Source organism: Camelus dromedarius, chromosome 9, assembly GCF_036321535.1.
Source record: "Camelus dromedarius isolate mCamDro1 chromosome 9, mCamDro1.pat, whole genome shotgun sequence".
Taxonomy (NCBI): Eukaryota; Metazoa; Chordata; class Mammalia; order Artiodactyla; family Camelidae; genus Camelus; species Camelus dromedarius.
Genome location: NC_087444.1, coordinates 23,916,661 through 23,938,055, shown reverse-complemented (window position 1 = coordinate 23,938,055; position 21,395 = coordinate 23,916,661). Strand labels below are relative to the sequence as shown.

General features: G+C 51.2%; 1 protein-coding gene across 1 annotated transcript in view; it reads left to right on the top strand.

Annotated features, from left to right (window-relative positions):
- The first annotated feature begins 1,059 nt into the window (after window positions 1-1,059).
- Window positions 1,060-21,395, top strand: part of CRISPLD2 (cysteine rich secretory protein LCCL domain containing 2) — a 61,870-nt gene continuing 41,534 nt past the window's right edge. Inside the window, exons 1-3 of the mRNA XM_010980513.3 lie at window positions 1,060-1,214; window positions 16,389-16,704; window positions 20,655-20,773. Of these exons, the coding sequence (XP_010978815.1) occupies window positions 16,465-16,704; window positions 20,655-20,773 (359 nt within the window). The 5' untranslated portion in view covers window positions 1,060-1,214; window positions 16,389-16,464. The remainder of the gene's footprint in view (window positions 1,215-16,388; window positions 16,705-20,654; window positions 20,774-21,395) is intronic.

The following is a 21,395-nucleotide window of genomic DNA, read 5'->3' as shown; positions in this document are numbered from 1 at the left end:
CATGCAGGAATAAGCAACATGGTGAGGACAGGCCTCTACCTTGGGGCACCAGCACCACCTACACACAGTAGGTTCACACTATGTGACTGAGTGGGGAGCACGGGCGAGTCCTTTAATTCCTGTAGCCTTAGTTTCTTCACCTGCCGACAAGGGCCTTGGCTTTACATCTCTCAAAGGTGATTTCTTCTGGCTCTAAGTTGATTTAAGTGTTTACCTGCACAGGTTATAGATGTTAAATGCCAGTGGGCAAAATGTAGAAAGCAAGGTATGAACGTGTACTGTCTGCTATGGGAATTGGGGGATTCTCTTCTCCGAGCCTTAGTTGTCCAGTCTGTGAAGTGGGATCTTTTTCACCTCACTGAATTCCTGTGAACATGTATGGGGATAATGACGGTAAAGTGTTAGCCTGAACCTCAGCTTTGCTGCCTTCATCCAGTAATGTCTCCAAGTCTTCCTTTCTTAATCCGCACACTGGGAATTGTGTGTGTGTGTGTGTGTGTGTGTGTCAGGGTGGCAAGAGTGAAGTTTTCTATCCACGTGTAGAGGATGGATATAAATTTAGCAAGTGTGTATTCTACACCGTAGTTGGTGGAGTCCACGCCCTTCCCGATTTCATTTGCTTCAATCCTCGGGAGGTCACCTCCCTATTCCCATTTTCCAGTTGAGCCGCAGAGAAATGGAATTTGGTAAATTTGCAAATCCCCGGTGGAAAGTGCTTGGCACCGCATCGGGTGCATGGGTAAGCGCTCAGTGTAAACAATACTTTTATGGTCACGATGAGGAAACTGAGCATGTCCTCTTCTCAAGAAGAGTTCTTAGGACGCGGGTGATCCCGCCCTCCCGGCAACACCCCTTGCCCGGACCCCAGTCGCCCGCGCCTCCTGGTGTCCTCTGGGCTCTGGGGCGTGGCGAGCCCGGGAGGGGCGGGGAGGGCCAGAGTAGAGGAGGCCTGGGCAGGGCGGGGCCGGAGGGGCAGGGGCGGAGCCACAACGGTGCGGCCCTATCAGCGCCGCCGGCATCTGCGGAGGCGAGGCTTCTGGGCTCCGGACCGTCTACAAGAGGCGGCGCGCTGGGTCCCCCGACCCACTGAATCCCTCGGCGGTTTGGGTGTCCTTTGTCCGGCGACCTGTCCCTGTGCCCGCTGTGCCTGCCCTGCCGCCGCGGCCACTCCACGCAGGAGACGCCGGCGACTTGGTAGTTGGAGCCCCTCGAAGGTAAGTGTGACTTAGAGTCTTCTCTGCAAGGTGCGATCCGCTCCTGCAGTCTCCGAGGAGCTAAAGTAACCAGAGCAGATGCCGTCTCTTAGGGCTTACGTACTGTGTGCAGGGACTAAGCTGAGCGCGCCACCTTCATCTCAGAACCATGCTCAGCAACATGATCTTCCATAGATGGAGAAACTGAGGCTCAGAGAGGACAAGTTGCCTGAGACCTCCTATGCAGGAAGCGAGGGAGCTGGGACTCTGACTGCAGACTCGTGCTCCCTGAGGCTGTGTACTCTTGCCTTCCTTATGCAGTTCTCTAGCATTTGTTGCGTTCCTGTGTCCCCAGTGAGCGTAGCGTCAATAAATGGAAAGCTGATGGTGTGGATGTGGCAGGATTCTGAATGTGTTCTACCCTTATATGGAGGGCTGCGGTGATCCTAACGGTGTGAGCATTCTGCTCCGCAGTTTACAGGGCCACGCCCCTTTATGATTTCGTTTGCAAAAAACCTGCAAAGATAGTCTTCCTCTTTCTGCATTTCAGATGAAGACACTGAGAGAGAGTTGAAGTGAGTTGTCCAGGCAGAGAAGAAGCTGGAACCCAATTCTGCCTGCCTCCAAAGCTCCATATGGATGTAGGTGTATCCAGGTGTGGGGTTATGTCGGAGTTCCAGCAGGTTTGGGAATAGTTCTTAGGTGTCTTCAGCCAGGGTAGATATCTGCATAAACTTCTTGTGGGGGAACAGTTGTGCTGGGACTATTGTTCTGGGATCTGAAAACTCAGCCCTGGGGTCTAGGGAGATTGGCTGCCCCAGGTGAACCACAGCCAGCTCCTTGTACAGTGCGGACCAAGAGCCTCCCTTGAAAGGGCTGGACTGGTGGACAAGCCAGGAAAGGCTTAGCTGATGCCTGCTTTTCAAAGTCTAATTTAAATCGGATGTCTTTTAGTCAGAAGGTGAGTTGGGGCTCTGGTCAAGAGAAGCAGCTGGGAGCCTGGCAAGTGCCCAGTTCTCACCTTCCAACCAAGGGTAGGCTTGTGAGTTTCTACCTTGAGACTTTAGGCTCCTTGCCCTGGCAGAATAGGGTAAGCCTGTCTTTCCCAGCGTGGTCAGGGCATCTGAGATTTAGAGCCTGACAGCTGAGAGACCAGGATGTGAAGGACAAGAAGGGCATCCCCCCTACCCCAAATAGACCAAGAGGGGTGTGATGTCATTACCCTAGGTCTGTCTGCCTGCACTTCACCTACATACATACTTAATGTCTGGGTCCTGCCTCCTTTAAGACATTTCTCTGCCCAACTGCTAACTCCACCTCTGAATCTGACCTTCAACAAGGAATCATTTTGTGAGAGTGGCTCCAGATAAAACAGCAGTCAGCAGAGTTGAGCCTTAGCCCAAGTCCCTGGTGATGCATCCAGGGAGGAGAATGAAGAGAGTGATTTTGATTTTTACAGTCTCTTAAAAAGTAAGAGTAGGAATCGTAATGATAACTTTGTAATCCTACCAGCAGCTGGCGTTTTCTCTGGCTTTTACTGTGGGCCAGACATGCCCGGAGATTTACAGGGATGACCCAGCTCACTGACTTCTTTATGAGCTGGGCACTGGACTGTCCTTGTTTTTCACAAGGAGGAAATTGAAGTTCAGAGTGGTTAAGGCACGTCCCTGATATGACACATCCAGGGTCGGGGAGAGCTGCTATTCTGGCTGGGCCCCACCCCAGATTCTAGAAGAAGATGCTGGTCCCAGGGCCACATGGCTGTCAGTGCAGAGCTGGCTGCTGGGCAAGATTTCTCATGCCATGTGGGGTCTGATCCCTAGCCCCAGTTAGAGGGTGGCCCTTGAGAGGGGATGTGCTGACAGGGGAGCTTGGGATCCACTCTGCCAACAGGTACCTGTATCACTGTGCAGAGCACCCTGCTGGGGAACCCAGAGCAATGCTAGTTCCCACAGTCCTGCCTCTGGACTAGAAAGGAGAGCAGACTCGATGGGGGAGGGGCTGGAGCCGCAACAGAAGAGCGTGAGGCCACAGAAAGCCCCCACCCTTCATTCCTGCCTCAGAGACCTGATGGATATCTGCTTTTTTGATAGGTTGCATTTGAAAACTGGCTTTTAAAGGCAGGACCCCCAAATGCTGACCTCTTTGGCCTTGTGTGAGCTGAAACATTTCTTTTCTCTGTCACCAGGGCAATTTACTGTGTATAGGAGGTGCCTCTGTGTCTGCTTGCTCCTGACCTAGGAGGCTCCCCCCCCCATTTTTCTTTTGCAAACTCACTGGTTTTTGATCAATCCCAGATGTGCAAACCCAGCATCACTCAAAGGGTCTGATGACTTGTCAAGAAAGGCAAGTACAACACAGGCGTCATCTCATCTTTAGTTCATTGAGCTGAATAGAGGCTCAGACCTTCATGGGATGGGACATCTGGAGCCCCTCATAAAGTCCTAAATGGAGCACACTCTGTTCTGGAACAGGGAGGGTCAGGCAGATCTGGATGGTGTCTGGTGGGGCCAGCCATGCTCTTTTTCTTTTTTTTTTTTTTCTTGGGAAAAAAATTGTTTATTGTGGTAAAATACCCATAAACTTAAGATTTATCATTTTAAAGTGTACAGTTCAGTGGCACCGCATACATTTGCAATGTTGTACAACCATCACCACTACCTAATTCCAGAACATCTTCATCATCCCGAAAGGAGACCCCATAAGCATTACTAGCAATCACTCCCCATTCTCTCCTCCCCAGCCCCTGGCAACCACTAATCTGCTTTCTATCTCTGGATTTGTTTATTCTGGACATTTCACACACATGGAATCATACAGTGTGTAGCTTTTTGTGTCTGGCTTCTCTCACTGAGCATTTTTCAAGATTCATTAATGTGGTAGCCTGTGTCAAGGCTCCATCCCTTTTTATGACTAAATACTATTTAAGTGTATAGATAGACAAGGTTTTGTTTATCCATTCTTCCGTTGATGGAAGTTTGGGCCATTTCCATCTTTTGGTTATTGCATATCATGCTATTAACATCTGTGTGCACATCTTTGTTTGAATACCAGTTTTCTGTTGTTTTGGGTCTACCCCTAGAAGTGGAAGAGCTGGGTCACTTGGTAACTCTGTTTTTACCTTATTAAGGAACACATGTCCTCTTTTCTTGACTTCCCTCTTGAAGAAGCATCAGCTGAGATCATCTCATTCTGGACTGGGTCAAGGCCCTCTTCCGTGGGTGCAGGGTAATCTGGCATCTGAGTGTTTTGAGAGAGGTATTGACAGGCTCCCCTGGGAAAGCCACTGGCAGATAATCCTGTTGGAGACATTGCCCTGGGGGAACCCTGCTTTGTACCCCAGGTTGTGCAGTTGTGGGTACTCATGGACTGATACCCCCTCTCTCCCCAAAGCTATGAGTACAGACAGTTTCTTGTGGTCCAGCCTGAGGGAGATTTATCTTCTCTGATTGTCTCAAATGCTGCATCAGCTTAGACAAAAACCACAGATTTGGGGGGGAGGGAAGTCTGAATGAGGATTATGCAATTATTGGACCATCATCTTGAAAAATATTACAAATTATGAAATCCCACATTTTCAATCCAAGCTTCTGAACCATGTCCCATTGGGAGTAAAGGATAGTAAAATCCCAGAAGGAAAAAGAATCAAGGTTCCATTTCATTTGTGGTCAAGTGGTCCCAGAACTGACCCTGCCCCAAAATTCTTTTGGATTGGAAAAAATCCTGGATCTCTCTAGAACTGGGAACTGGCATGCAGCTGGCAACCACTGAGACTGACTTGATAAGATCCTAGAAGTCCTTTGAGAGCAGAGGCAGTGCAGTCTGGCAAGGAAAGGGGACAGTGAGTGGGTGGGACTTTGGGGAGGATGCATTAAGGAGAGCGACCATGTGTGTTCAAAAGCCTGGAGGTGCAGAGAGGCCTGGCACCCTGAAAATGACAAGAAGTTTGGGGGTGGCTAGAGTCTAAGGGTCAAGCTCGGGCAGCAAGAGTCTGCCCGGCAGTCAGGTGAGCCATCCTGAATTTGGATTTCCTGCTGTGGGCTGCAGGGCACAGGAGGGTCCCTGAGAACAGATCACTGTGGACTGATCAGTGTCCCCCAAAGTGTGGGGAGCTCATCCTTGCTGGTCCCCAAGGAGACTGAGCATGTGTACTGACCCAGTAGCAAAGGCCTCCAACCCAGGATCTGTTCTCCCACCTCTCTATTACTGGCTGCCTTCTGCCCTAATGTATCCCTCCATTGTGACCTCCCTTTACAACAAAGAAAGAGTGCCCTCTACAACAAAGCCTTTGGCCCTTATCAGCACCCAGCCGGGAGGTCCCAGTTCTGTTCTGATTCCATCATGTTTAATTTTTTTCCTGCCTTCCATTCATGGCAGAAGTGATCGGGTTCCCTATACACGATGAGGCTAGAAGGTTCCCTTTCTAAAGTAAATGTCTTTGAACACCCCCGCAAAGCGAGCCAACTTAAATAAAATAAGGAATGTGAACTAGAGCAGATAGATAGTAGGAAGGTGGGCAAAGCTTGGGAAGGGGGTGTGCCAAGGGCTGGGATTTGGGAAACGCTGGATTAAGTTGTGGCATGAGAAGATTTGAGAGGCTGTCAGCATCTAAAGCAGTGGTTGTCAAAGTGGGGTCCCCAGACCAGCAGTGGCACCTGGGAACTTGTCAGAATGCTGCCCCAGACATCCTGAAGCTACAAGGATGGGGCCAGCAATCTGCTTTAATGAGGCCTCCAGCACTTTCTGGTGAGGGCTGCAGTGTGAGACCCACTGCCCTAGAAATGCGGTGAAGAGTTGCCCTGGGCCCTGGCTCCAGAATGGGGTAGGAGGGGCTGCCTGATGGAGGTGGAAGGTTCTGTTTACAGGGCCTGGTGTGGCCAGAAAGAAATCACGTGGCAAGAATGGAGGGAGTGGCTTAGGAGCTGAAATGACCTCTTCTCTCCAGAGTCAAGGACCCTGAGAACAAGGTCTTGGCGTGTTCTTAGGCCTTTCTTCCGGAAGAACACTTGGTTGTTGGCACCTTTTGCTCTGGGGCGTGAGCAAGTGTCCTGAGGGTTCCAGCATCTTCCTTCAGGGTGTGTTTAGTGACCCCTGTGCCCAGAAGCTTAGGAACTATGTCTGTTTGTAACCCCTAGGTGCCCCCTGGAATGAATGGGTTGTTTCCTCCATGGCACTTAAAATCCGTCTGTGTGTACATCGTACATTGTCTGCCTCCTCTCTCCCTCCCGCCCCAAGCTGGCTCCCAACACAGCCAGTCTGTTCTCATCGGGGGAAGCACCAGCTGCTTTAAAAACACTGTTTATTCCCAGGAACCTTCAAGGCTGGGCTTCATGGGGACTGAAGATATTTTCAGCTTTGGCATCGCTGGACAAAGTGCCCTCTCAGACGGGGGATGAACTGGGCCCTGTCTGGGAGAGTAGATGTCTGACCCAAGTGGGAGGCCCTGGCCACACAGGGCTCTATCTGAACTTTCAAGTTCACTTTGAAGGGCTGTCAGAGACCAGCCCCAGACTTGTCTCCCTGCTGAGACTCCTGGGGAGAACCTTGGAGGGTTTTTTCTTGCACAGTAGTGTTCTTCTGCTTCTCTGGAGACATTCTTCCAACAAGGCCAAAGCTTTTTAGACTTTAACTTTTTTCTTAAGCTTTTTATTAAAGTTCAACATACTAGAAAGGAACGCACACTCACTTTGTGCATGGGGGGGATGACTTTTCTCCAAGTGCACGTGTGCAAACTATAGCCTCAGTGGGAACCTGACCATCCCCTGGGGCCCCTCCCACAGCCCCACCCCCAAGGGTAACCATTTCCGGACTTCTGATGGCATAGGTTGGTTTTGCCTGGTTTTGAACTTTACGTAAATGGAACCATGCATGTTTGATCACTGGAGTCTGGCTTCTTTGGTTCAACGTTATGTCTTTGAGCTTCGTCTGTAGTGTTGGGTCTGTCAGGCTTTCAAAGCATAAATCAGACCGTATCACCATCGGCTTCATCTCCCCAGCACCCAACACACAGACCCTCTTTGCATTTAGAGTGAAATCCAGGCTTCGTGTCCTGGACCTCAAGGCCCCTGGCCACCTGGCCCTTCTGCCTCTGTGAACCCATTTCTCCCTGGCCATGCTGGCTCTGCACATGTCCTCGGTCTGGCCAAGACAGTGACCACCTCCGAGCCTTTGTCCCTGCAGTTCCTGCTGCCTGGAGTTCACCCCAGCCAGAGTGGTCTCTGCTCCTACCTCTGCCCAACCTCCCCATTTTCCAGGACTGTCTTCCTCCAGCCTTCTGAATGTCTGTTTGCTGCGATGTCTCCCCCATTCCTGGGGTTCAGTTGTTCAATTGCATATTCCAGAAACTCTGTGGCCACCTGACAGTTTGCGCTGGGGATTTTCATTTGCAAAGCTGTGTGACGATTCCATAGCCTGTTGCTGTAGATTCTTGAGCTATGTGTCTTTGAGCTTGATTCAAGGATGTGACTCATGCTCGCAGGTACCATCCAATACCAGTGAATCATGCGTTTCAGGTGGGAGGCTGGTCCAGGTGCTCCCAGCCTTGTGGCCTGGAGCGGAGATGATCTGGGATGCTTGAATTCGCCCAGGAGGAGGAGGGAAAGAAACAGTCATCAAACACCAGTCAATCCTGGGATTCTGCCTCTGGGCTCTTTAGAACCTCTATTTTCATAATCTTCAAATCCTCTCCCAGGTCTGAGAGAAATTCAAGGCTTCATTTTGCTGGCAAGGAATTGGAGACTCTGAGAGGTTGTGGGACCTTTTGGGCAGCAACCACCTCTACGTTTGGAGTCAAGATTCAAACCTGGGTTGAACCGATGTCCACACTTTTCCACACTGCCTTCTGGGACTCTTTGATTTCTTATCCTTTGGAGGTGGAGATTTCCTGGCATTTATCTAAAGCTTTGCTGGGAGCATTGCTCCCAAGGAAACATCCACACATCTTCAACAAGGGAGAAAGGGGCCCCAAGAGTTATGTTCAGAGTATTTTAAGAATACATTAATTTATTACCCAGTCACTTTAAGGTGGCTTCTCTCATATAGTATCTTGGCTTGCATTGAACAAACCTAGTTTTTAGTTTCTTTCTTTCTTTCTTTTTTTTTTTTGCATAAAGTAGATTAAGTAAATGTTTGTTGAGTGAGTGTTCTACTTTTGGTTCAGAATTGTGTATATTCTCAACATAGGATTTAAAAAATCGAGTGGGTTTTGAATATTATGTTTGTTCAGTTGAGTATCCCGACCTATTGTCCTGTGTATACCATAAGGACGTATCTTTTGCTGCGGGGACAGGAGGAAAGAAAGTACCCATGGAGGTGGTATTTCTGTTAAGCTCAGTGTCTATCCTTGTGGAGTTGGGGGACAGAGCAGTTGGCAAGGGAAGGACCCTGTCTGTTTCTTCCATGGTCCTGCCCTAATCCTGTCAAGAAGAGTTTAAGGAAAACTGACTGGACCCAGTGGAGGAGGGAGGACCTGCCCTGGGTGTCTGGTACCTGCCCTGCCGCTCTTCTCTGGAGGCTCTGCTCAGCCCTGGGATCTGCCGGAGATGGGCTGGGTGTCCCTCCCCCCCACCTCCCAGCCGCCACTTCATTCCTGGAATTTCTGGGTGGTTTGTGGGTCTGCCTTTGCTCTGCCCTTGGCTTCCTCGTTGACATTTTGAGTTCTCCTTTGTGCTTCTGAGGAAGAGCAGAGCCCGGGGTGCCCCTGCCTTTGGGGTGAGCTGCAGGGTCTCTGGCTGAGTCTGGCTGACATGGGGGCGTAGGTCAGAACTGCCTTGAAATTTTGGAGAGTGGGGATGGGTGATCGGTCTGAGTGTGGCAGACTCGTCGGCATTGACTGTGAGCAAGCTGCTCATCTGTGTTGAGCCTCAGTTTTTCATTTGTAAAATAGGGACCATAATCACCATGGCCCCATCAGTGTGCGGAGAAGATGAAATGCAAGATGCAGGGAGGATCTGCTGCTTTGTCCTCCCTCATTGAGCTTTGGCTGGGTTATTGATGACCAATGTTTGCTGGGCAGTTAATAAGCACCGAGATATCAAGTTGAACAAGATGCAGTTCCTGCCAGTGGAGTGCTGGACCTGTCTCATGCTGGCTCAAACCGGCTTATACCAGCTTGTGAGAATTAACAGTTAAGTTTTCAGAGAAGTCGTGGTCCAGTTCAACACAGCCATTGTTACATATTAAATTACATAAACTTACAGTGAAATAAGTCTTATTTAAAATGAAGATAATAAATACTCAAAACTTACCACATCCTAATTTTTTACTGCACTTAACTATTCGCTCTCCTCTTAGGATGGTTAGTGTCTCTTCTATGCATATGATGAAATGACTACATCATGGTTTGGTATTATGAAGCTCTTTCCAGAAACTCCATGCTCAGTGACCCTACATTGGTGGCTTAGAATTGCCGTGGTGGGAATAGTTACACAAAGGGAACTGGCAGACGCTATAAATCAGGGTGATTATTTTGGGGGTTTTGAGCATTGGTTGTTAAACATTTACCAGGGCATCACTGGTTCCAGCCCTCAAGAAGCGCACAGTCTAGCTGGCAAGGCAGATAGTGTGAGCAGACATGAGGCAGGCTGGTGGGTCCTAGGACACCCACAGGCAGTTAACTGTCATCAGTGTGAATTTGGTTCCTGGCCAGATGGCCACAATCATGCCACAGACCTGGTTTGTGACATCTCAGAACCCACTTCCCCAGGAAGCTGGGAAAAAGTGACCAAGGTTCCAGGCATGTAGTGAGCTGAAGTGTTTTTCAAATTTAGGGTAGGGTTTTTTCTCCCCATGAGCATTAGACATTTAATAGGATTTAAAAAAAATCAGATTTTGTCTCAAGGCAGAGAGGTGGGGCTTTGAATTAATATGATGAAGGGAGAATAGCCTTTTTCACTGCATTCCCCATTATTAATCCCAACCTTCCCCAAATCCCTCCAAACCAGGCATCTGTGGAGCATTTAGCATCATCTCACCATGATTGTAATAGCAACACTATTAACTGTACACTGTGTAGCGAACTGTAACATTGTTACACCCATAGGTTCGTGATCGTGATGGCATCCTACAGCTCATTCCTTGACCCCAACCTGCCCCCTCCTCTGCAGGCAGATCAATCTCTGCTCATCAGTGAAGACTCAGCAGAAGGGTCACTCCTTTCTGGAAGCCTCCTGGAGCTGAATCACACCTGCAGACCTGTCGCTCTTGTTCACCAAGGAGGCGCCAATAAATATTTACGGAATGAAGGTACAAGTCTCCTCGTCCAAAGGAGATCAGAGTTTGGCGATTCAGCGGTGAACAAGGCTGACGGATCTGGGGCCGTGATTAAGCAGTGACCCTGGAGTTGAGTCTTAACCCTCCAGCAGGAAATCATCTGCTGGGCCAGGGCTGGGGGAGGGCAGGTTGGGGTCATGCGATGAGCTGTGGGAACAGCATGTGCACAAGCAGAGAGCTTGGCACAGCCTCGGGGCTGACGGCTGGCGGGCTCCATCCTGAGATTCATCTTCCTGGCAGACTTTCCTTAAACACAGGCAAAGGCAGTTGGGGCGGGATGACGCATCAGACGTAAACCACATTCTCTTTCTGTCTCTCCTGAGAGTTGAATTCGGTGGCAGCATCACCCGGGCGATAGCCATCAGGGGAGACCCCTTGCTAGAATGGGAACACGCGGGTCAGCTGATGCCTGAGGTGTCCACAGAGCCTTGGCTTGGGGTGGAGGGGTGATCGCAGAGCTGAAGCTAAAAGTTTCCCTCACTTTCAGAAAGCTGGATTTCAAGTCTGAGTCCCACTTCAAGCCAGCCTCACAACCTCACTAATACCAGGTAACGTCTCCTGGGCTCAGTTTGTTTTTCAGAAAATGGGATGGAATACAGCAAGAGTTCAAGTGCATAGGAAAGCTGGGGCAGTGCTGGATTTGACTCCAGGTTAGGTCTCACCATTGAGCCGGGGGCTTGAAATCTTTGTTAGTCCCCTCCCCACCTCTCTGGTATGTTCTCCCAGGATCTTGGCCCTGTTATCTTATTTGTGGTCTCCCGGGCTAGGTTTTGCAACTGAGGCCAGGAAGACAACATCTCCCAGAGAGCATTTCTGTGGAATTGTACAGTTGTCCATGTGGGTGTTTCATGCAGTTGATCAGAGGCCGGGTCAGCGAATTGAGAAGGGCTTCTCTAGAAACTGTTGCACTTGGCAGCCTTAGAAGTGGGGGCAAAAGCACAGAGCTGAATAGTGTGGGCCCCTCTCTCCAGGGAGCTTGGGTCGACTGAGGTGTGAACTCCTCCAGGACGTTAGGAAGGCAGCTGGACCTCAGCGGCTGGAGAGCGCTCTGCAGAGAGCATCCATCAATGTAGACGTCGTATCTGAGTCAAAGGTGTGTTGGCAGATAGAGACTGGATGGGTGCCAGGCCCGATGATTGGGTGGGTCTTAGTGAAATCTCACCATGATGTAAAGGTGTCAGTTCCATGAGGGTCCTTCTCCTGGACAGAGTCACTATCTGACCCAGGGGCCAGTACCTGTCTCTACTGAGCCCGGCAGTCTGCCCAGGAAGCAGAGAGGGGTGGGAAGGATTATAGTGGGAGACTGGGTTGTTTGTGGGTGTCTCTCCATTGCATAGGTGATGACGGGAAATCCACAAGGAAGCCCATTCCTGGGGAGGGCATGGTGGCATTAAGAAAGGGGCTTGGAAGTTCCCCACCCAGGTTTTCTGCTTGCAGTTGTGGGACCCTGGGAGGTTCCTGAAACTCCAGAAGCCTCAGTCTTCTCATCTGTAAAATGGGAGCAATAGAACCCAAACTTCTGGCTCATCAGGAGGTGGAGTGAGAAATGTAATGACAGACATGGAGTGGGTCTCCCTCTGTGTAAGCCCCTGCTAGCCTCCCTGGTGGGAGCATGTACTTGTCATTGGAAAGTTCTAGGTGGACAATGTGTATGTCTCATTTGGAAAACTTTTTTTTGGCCAGTAGGCTGGTGCCTGGTTCCAATGCCCAGGTTCCAGCCATGATCCCAGCCTTGGCCTCCATATTGGCCTCTCTGTTTCCCCTTCCTCCTTCCATACAGCAGCCAGTGGGATATTTAAAACATAGTCCTTTTCATTTATTATCTGATGCGTGTAGTGGTTTGCTGGGCTGCAGGACCGCAGACTGAGTGATTTAAACAACGGAAACTCATCTTCTCACACTTCTGGAGGTTGGAAGTTCGAGATCAAGGTGTCGGCAGGGTTGGTTTCTTCTGAGGCTTTGCTCCTTGGCACGCAGAGCGCTGTTTTCTCCCTATATCTCACATGCTCTGCTCTCTTGCATGTGTGTGTCCCAATTTTTTCTCTAAGGACACCAGTCCTATTGGATTAGGACCCACCCATATCTCATCTTAACTTAATCACTTCTTTAAAGACCCTATCTCCAAATACAGTCATGGTCTGAGGTCCTGGGGGTTGGGACTTCTGACATAGGAATTTGCAGGAGACACAACTCAGTCCATCAGCCCATGCTTTTCTTCTTGTGTGCCAGCCCGTGCACCTGAGATGCCGGCCCTGTTACTGTTATGATTCTGCTTAAATCTTCGGTGTTCTCCAGGAGCCCAGACTTGGCAGAAGCCATCCAGATCCCGACCTGGCCCCTCCCCAGTGTGGACCCCCTAGACCCCCAGCCAGGCCAGACCACTTCCAGACCCAACAGTGCCACCCAGCGTGATGCTGTGGATGGCAGGACCTAAGACAAGTTGGCATCTCCAGGCCAGCGACTGTCTCAGGGTGGAGAAGCCACTCAGAGAAATGCCTCCTTTCACTTGTGTTTCTTCTCATGGGACATTTTGACTAAACTCTATGGTTCTCCCAACTCTAAAGTTCCACCCAAAGCTTTATCAATTCTCTCTGGAACCTTGGAGGGAAGGGCCAGTCTGGAGGCTGTGGACTAAGCAAGTCCCTTTAACGTTCAGAGTGAAGGTGCCCCACTGAGTCTGTTGGAATGAGGTTGCCATTGTTCAGGAGAACATGCCTGGAGGATGCCCTTGGGATCAGCTGTGGTTTCACTGTCCTTTCTTGCTTTGGCATTTTGCTTTGTTTTATTCATTAATTTTTTTGTACGTTCTTTTTTTTTAATTTTGTTTTTTATTGAGTGCAGTTGATTTATAATGTTAGTTTCAGGTATAAAGCAAAGTGGATCAGTTATACATATACATGCATATACACATTTTTTTTCAGATTCTTTTCCATTACATGTTATTATAAGAAACTGAATATAGTTCCCTGTGCTATACTTATTAATATTTAAGAAAATTTAAAAAAGACAAGTCCAAAGGATGGTATGCACTCACCACCAAGGTCTGGCCCCTGGGGATGCCCTCCTGTGGTTACCATGCCAACTCAGCCCGCCCACCTAATGTGAACAGAGCTTAACCTTTGCCATATTTGCTTGAGATTTTTAAATAAACCATATATTAAAGATAAAGATGAGTTCCCTTACATTCTCCTTCCCAGTTCCATTTCCCTCACCCTGCAGTCAACCACCACCGTGAACTTGGTCTGATTCAGTCCTGGTTTTACCATACAGACATGTGCACACACATATACCATATACATATATGTACCTACACATATACTACACGTGTTTATAATATATACACATATGTATATGTATGTACATATACTTGTATCCATAAACTATACAAGGTATGATTTATTTATATGCTTTAAAATGTGCATAAATACTACTGTTCACACTATATTCTACAACTTGCTTTTTTAGCCCAAGATTGCACTTGAGCTGTTTGTGCTGACAGTCACATAGCTCCTTTTATCTGTTGTCTAATAGTCCACCCACAATGCCCCACAATTCATTCACCTACCCTACTACCAAGAGTTGTTTGAGTTGTGCTCATTGGTGATTTAAACCAAACCCAGGTTTTGTTCTAGTTGAATTATGTAAGCAGGTCCTGTTGCATGCCTTTGGTGGGGGGGGCCCTGCCCCTGGGATGCTTATGCATAGGGTAAAGCCAGTCAAGTGTTGCCATGACGCCCGAGTGGCCACTCTGTGATGTCAGTCCTGCTCCCACTTCATCTCACGTCTTAACCCAGCACCAGTGCGTCTTGGCATCCCTTTCAGTCTGGCTTCTGCCGCTGGGAAATGTTCATATATGGTGGTGCGACTAAGTGGAGAGAGGTCAGGGGCCCTGAGAGGCTCTGCATCAGTCGTTTGATTCCCATGGGGCGAGTGAGCACACAGAAGTCCTCCCCGCCGTCCCTGGGGCTCAGCCCCAAAGGGAACTCCTCAGGAGGGAGACAACATCTCACCCACTTCAAAGAGAGTCAGGCCTCCCCCTGGATAGTGGTTATTTTTTTATCTGCCATGTGGGCTTGGTCAGGACCCTGGAGAGTTTCCAGGGTCGGAGATGGGAACTGCCACAAGTTCCCATAGCTCCTTGGCTCCATGCGCCGCCTCCTGGGATGTCCGGGTCTTGCCCCTGAGGATGTCCTCATCCAACTGCCATCTTGCAGCCCCAGCCAACTTGATTCGTGAAAACCTGGTTGTTGCTAATGTCCGTGAAGACTAGAGGAGCCTCCTGGGTTTCTGGGTAGGTTGGCATCGAGGCCCGGCTGCCTCCCGCCTCATCCTGGCAGGACTCTGGAGTCCCTTTCTCCAGCTTCCTGTGCTGTCTTCAGTCAGGCCTGTCCTGCTTGGAGGGGGCTGTGGGTTTCCTTGCTCATTTTCTCAGCCTAACTGGGAGCTCCTTGAGGCCAGGGACAATGCCCTCTTCATCTTTGTGTCCCAGTGTCCAGCACAAAATAGGTCCCCAGTAAAGGTCCTTGGGTGACTGACAGATTCCCCTTGAGTGTGACCCCTGGCCCCAGCGAGAGAGGAACCAGGGTGGCATGATAGAAAATTCTGAACCCTCAGAGGCATCACACCTGGATTTGCATCTCAGCATCTCCACTTACCAATAGGGCACCCTTGGGATCAGCACTTTAAGCCTCAGCTTCTTTGTCTGTAAAATGGGAGCAAAAACAGACCAACCTGCCAGGTCGTGAAGATTAGAAATGATGTAAATGAGATGACTGGTCCCTGGAGATGCTCAGGATGTTTCTGAGAAGGAACACAAAGCACAGCGGAAATTCACCTAATAAATTAACTTTAGACTTTGGGCTTTTAAAATTAGTAAGTGTATTCCAAGATGAAGACAACTTTTCCTAAGATGTGTGCCAGGGAAGAAAGTTTAGTAAGAGGCATTATTTGGGAAAAGGGCTCATAACAAGAAAGGAAGTAAGGAAGAGTCATCAAGATCTTTGATGGGTCACAAGGTGAGGGAGGTGACTGCAGTTGGCACCAGGGAATCTCTGAGAGGGGTGAATCCCAACTGATGTGACCAGCAGGCTGTGCACCATGGCTCCTGGCCTGCCAAGTGTCAGGGTTAGGATTCTAGAAACACACCTTGGGAATTGCAGCTTGGAGATGGGCCAAGAAGGTCCGGGAGTCCCAGCCACTGTCTGTCCCCTTGGCCCTGCTGATGGCAGAAGCTGGCCGAGGGAGACTATGTGCCGGGGTGTGTAGTGGGTTTGCCAGGCAGGGACGGGATGAGAGCGGGATACACAGGCACACCTTGGAGCTGCTCCTTCTTTCCAAATCAGCCAAGTGTGAGGCTGGGTTCCTGACTGGGTCCTGGGAGACTGTGTCGTGGTCTGTGCCGATGATGTGGGTGGTGCCCCGGGGAAGGGCTGTGCTAAAGAGCCTTGTGTAGTAATGGGTCTGGTGTTGCCTGCAACCACTTTGGTGAACTGAATCTGATTTCATGGGGACTATGAAGTTGGCTACTCATGCTGGTTCATGGTGAAAACTTGGGTGATGTGAAATGACTTTATCCATCTCTTTTGGGGGCAGGAGATGGAGCTCAATTCAGGCCATAGACCCACTGAAGTCCTGAGTAAGTAGAAATCTGATTCAAGATGAGAAAAGGTGGTGCCAAAAGAAGTTGAGTCCAGGAGAGACTGAGCCAGGATGTCCTAGGTGGAACTGGGCGGCTTGCCTTGATGGAAACCCTTGGCTTGAATCCCAGCTCCACCTCTTCCTGTCTGCGGGACATTGGTTTTGTAGCTTCTGTGAGCCTCAGACTCCACGTCTGGGGGGTGGGGAGAATGATGCCTGCCCTACTCTCTGCCGTAGCTGGTTTAATACTGACTGCCTTTTCTCCCGCTGCCCTCTGCTTCCTTTCAGAGCGTTCGAGCACCCCGCTCTGCCTCGGGGGCCCAGGCTACACTATCACCCCAGCTCTCACTGCTGACGTGAAGCCATGAGCTGTGTCCTGCACAGTGTCGTGCCCTGGGCGCTAGTGCTGCTGGTCTGCGGAGCCCAAGGCTTCTTCCTGCCCAACATCACACACTTAGAGGAGCTGCTCAGGAAATACCAGCAGGACAAGCCCCACTCCCGGGTCCGGAGGGCCATTCCTAGGTCGGACAGAGAGGAGATCCTCATGCTTCACAACCAACTGCGGGGCCAGGTGTCCCCGCCAGCCTCCAACATGGAGTACATGGTGAGCACTGGGCGGGCCCCCCATCCCAAGGGCTGGGAGGCCAGGGGTCCATCCTGTGCTGTCCCCATCAGCTGGGATGTGGCCATCACTTTCCACTTCCAAAATCTGCACTTTCTTCCAGCCTTTCTTCTCCTGCACAGGAGTCTCGAGGGCCCTCTGTGCTTCTTGCTGGCATCTGAGATCTTCTTTCAGGAGCCCTTGTCTGTCTGCATTGCTTGTTTCCCTCCCTCTCCTTTGGCAAGAGAGGTATCTAGATGCTGTGTGTGTCACAGCCTCTGCACACTCCCCGAGAGGGCTGCCCCGCCCATCACCTCCTCATCCAAATCCCCACAGCCCTCGCCTCAGGCCTCCTCTCCTTCCTCAGACCCTGCCGCCCCTTTCCATGTGGCCTTGTGCTCTGACATCGGTCTCCCTGACGGTCAGACCAGCTGCGGGCCTACGAGCCCTGCATGGTCGTTGTCTCTGCCCGCATGAGGTGGCCCATCACCAGCTGTGGGGCGGATGAGTGGACTGCCTGTATGGGCAGAGCCCTGAGTAAGACTTGGGAACAAGTCCTCTGGGGACTTGTTATGAAACCGTTTCTTTTCTCCTTCAAGAAAATGGTCCCAGTATTTATTCCAACGGGGCTGTGCTAATTTTAGGGGGAACAGTGGGCCCCCTTTCAAACTGCTAATGCATGGGATAGCTGTGCAGACCTTTTTTAGGGTTAAAGATGGAGAGAAGCAGGGTAGATTTCTTTGGGGCTTTGGGTGCGGACTCCTCCCTGCACCTTCCCAGGACCTGCTTATTTGGCTTCTGTCCCCGTGGGGAGAGGACACTCTCCCCCTCTTCTAGATCCTTCCTGGACCCTACATCCTGTGCCCCTTCCCACCCTAAGGCCCTGTGTGGTGCCCACTAAGGAGTATCTTCCTTGTCCTGAAGCTTGACTGAGCTCCAGGCCCCCAGGATGCTGGCTGTTTCCCGCCCTCTCTGGGAAGCAGGCTGGATTTATGCTGGTCTTTTCTTCATGCACTGTACTGGCCTCGTGGTTGTGTGGGAGATTCGATGCAGGTGAAAGGAGCTCAGATGTACAGCAAGGCAGGGCAGCCCGTGGACAGCCCGTGACAAAGCTGTCGTGGTTTCCTATTTGTTTACTTCGTGATATTTCAGGACTGGAGTTGGGATCTGGGTCCGTCAGTCTAAATAGCCCACCTGTGGGGAAAACTGAGCCTTCAGGAGAGTCACTGGGGCTGCCTCTGAGCAGAGGGCCTTGGGACAGGAAAGGCGGTTCCAGGTTTGGCCCCTGCCTCCCCAGCCTCCTCGGCCCAGTGCTGCCCGGCCAGTTTCCATCAGACAAGCAGCACTGATTTAAATAAGCGTCTTAGACGCATGGCTTTTGGCTCAGCCCTGCTTGCTAGGCCTTCCAGCCACAGTCCTTTGAAACAGGCTTAGCACTGAGAGGTGGACTTTAAAACTCCAAAGAGTTAAGACATCACTTCGGGATTCAATACCGACTCTCATTCAGCCTTCCTCCAAATCCTATTCCAGGTACCCTTAGCCTATTTAGAGAGAGGGAAACAGAGGCACAGAGGGGTGAAGCCACTTGCTCAAAGTCACACAGCCAGCAAGAGGCAGACCCTGGCATCATACCCAGGTTCACCTAATGCACACACTCTCCCCAGCGCACCTCACTGCTCGGCTCTTGCCCTTCTCCTTTCGTTGTCCCTTTGAGGGGGAAAGGATGCCTACCTATGCCTTCCCTTCAGCGGGACAGGGACATGCTAGGGGTGAGACTTCAGCTGGGAAGCACAGGCTGAGTGGGAGGTGACGGGGCAGGTGAGGCTTGGGGGGAGGTGAGAGCTGGAGGGAGCCCGGGAGCTTGGGGTCCATCACGCATGCGTGCGCGCATGCGTCACTCTGTGGGGAGAGTTAAAATGGCGACCGCTGCTGTGGAAAGAGCCCGGGTCAGGAGCGTATGTCAGCTGTAAGCAGCTCACCAGGCAGCCAAACCAGTGACTGTGAGTCCTGCGCCTTTTGCTTGGGAAACATTGTTTTGAAGTCCTACTAGGTGCCAGGCATGCTGCTGATATCGCAGTGGTGAGGAGGTGCTGCTGTTTGCCGCCCTTGAAGCCCCCAGGCTGAGTGGAGTCTGGAGCCCAGAGGCGGGGAGGGGGATGGGGAGTCAGGACGGGGGTGCTCAGTCTCTAGTGGGAAGCGGAGGAGGGGGTGTGGGGAAAGCCAGCTCTGGGATTCTCATCTGGCTCTGTCCTCCCTCAGACCAGCCTGAATTTCAAAAGCCTTTGGCCCCAGAGATCCCACCTGGCATGTCTGTCTCTCCCTCACTCCACCTGCGTCTTCTTGCTCCCCTCCCTGCGCAGCTGGAGGAAGTCCTGTGGACTCACAAGGTTCACCCCAATGGTGAACTATGGCACAGAATACATAGTGAGCTTCTGAGAAGCCATGACCCTCAGGACGGAGTCGTGGCTTGAGGGACTCTGCCTCCCTGGACTCTGGGGCGGGCCTTAGCCAGCCACTTCCAGAGGAATCTTGGTGCATCTGCCCCCATCCCCACTGCCTGCCTTTCCCAGTGGACAGTGTCTGCTTCTACGTGGAGCATCAGATGGGCCCCTGCCTGGAGGTAGATTCACTGACTGGGTGCAGGTGGCTTATTTGCATAGTAGAGAGGGTGTGACCCCTTGAGTCCAGAAGACAGGAAGGAGGCAGTCCAACATGTGGTGCTCTGTAGGGGTCTCGTGGGGTGAACAGGGACTCGGATCTGCTGAGGAAAGGGAACAGCGGGAGGCCCACTGTCTGAAGTCAGGAGGTGGCTTCTTTTATCCACTCGTCTGTCTCCTCCTGAGTGTACCTCACGGTGGTCTGGACCCCCACCACCCCATTTCAGGCTGTGCTTGAGCACTGGAGAAAGATCTGAGACAGTGGAGGCACAGTGCTTGGTGGGCATTGAACATGGAGCACGGTCAGCAAGAAACCCAGAATGTCCACTGTGGCTGAATTGGTCAGTGGGTCAAGGGATGTGACCCAGGTCTCTAGAAGCATCTGCTCCAGGGCAGGATGCTGGGTGTTGAGTCGCAGTCATCTTGGCCAGAAGGAGATGGCAGGACAGGAGGAGGAGATACTCCACTCTGGGTTCCCACAGTTTTTGGTTGGTCCCAGGAATCTTTCCAGACAGCCTTTCAGTGAGCACCTACTGTGTGCCAGGGCTGGGGCTACCCAAAGCCAGATGACAGCCCTTGCCTGCCTGTGAGCTAGAGCACTTTCCCCAAGGCTCTGGGAGGAGGTGGAGCAGCCGCTGGCTCCCAGCCGCTTGGTGTCTGTTCCTCCACAGAAGAAAAGTGATCCTGCTTGCCTTGTTCACTGTGTTCTTTCCTGGGGAGTGGTGTGTGCTCCCTTGGCCAGCTGGGAGGTGGGGCCTGCAGCAGAGCCTGTCTTCAGATTCTTTGGCCCAGACTCCTGCCCATGCCCCCCACCCCGATTCAGGCTGGGCAGTGCTGGATGGGGAACAGGACTGGGCGGGTTGAAGGCATTTCTCACTACTTTTATATATTTAAAATGGTAAAATAGACATAATATAAAATTTACCCTTTGAACCATTTTTAAAAGCACAGTTCAGTGGCGTTAAGTGCATTCACACTGTTGTGCAACCATCACCACCATCCATCTCCAGGATTTACTCATCTTCTGTCTGACAAGTTGGGGGCCAAGCAGGAGCTCTGCAGTCAGCCTTGCATCCGGGATCCTTTAAGTTCTTTGCTGACCTGCCATTTTCCACTTGCTGGGTTGGGAGGAACCCAGCAGAGGCATGCACGGAGTCCCCGAGTCCAGTGTCGTAGAAGCTGCAGTCGAGCCCTCAGGTCTGCCTGGGGCTTGACATGGGGGCGTCTCTGCAGTTTGGGTCCTTACACCCATCCTTGACCCTGACCTCCTTCTGCCTGTTTCTCCTCCCACTGCAGACCTGGGATGAAGAGCTAGAGAAGTCAGCTGCAGCCTGGGCCCATGAGTGCATCTGGGAGCACGGGCCCACCAGCCTGCTGGTGTCCATTGGGCAGAACCTGGCTGTGCACTGGGGCAGGTAAGAGCCACCGTGGTCCCCTTACTTGTTTTTTTTTTTTTTTTTGAGGGAGGTGCTGGGGATTGAACCCTCAGTGGCTAAGCATGTGCTCTACCACTGAGATATCTTCACTACCCACCCTTACTTGTGAGCTGGGGTCTCACTCATGTTGCTGAACCTCCACAGCCTTGACATTGTCTGTTAAAATGTCATTCACTGACCTTCCCCAAGGTCATCTGGGCCACATACCCCAGCACCCAAGCCGGCTGTAAGTCCCCTTCCAGGCTGAGGGCTGGTTTCATTAGAGGAAGCGGAGAAAATGTCTTTTGACTGATGAAGACTCACTGACCCACTATCCACGTGCTGTGCACACAAGTCATTCAGATTGAGGCCCGGGGGTCACCAGAGTCTGCTTCATTTTGCCTCTTTCACCGAAAATTTGGCCTGGACTAGAAGTAGCCCCTCGAAATGCAGATCAGGGTTTGCTTCTGAGACAGAACCGGGGCAGGTGCTGTGAGGGGTCTGGAGGCGTGGCTTCTTGGAAGCACAGCAACACAGTATTGTTGTCTGCTTTCTATCAAGTCAGTCTTATGACAGCATTAAAAGAAAATGTCTAAAGGGAGCACAACCCACTGACCTGCTT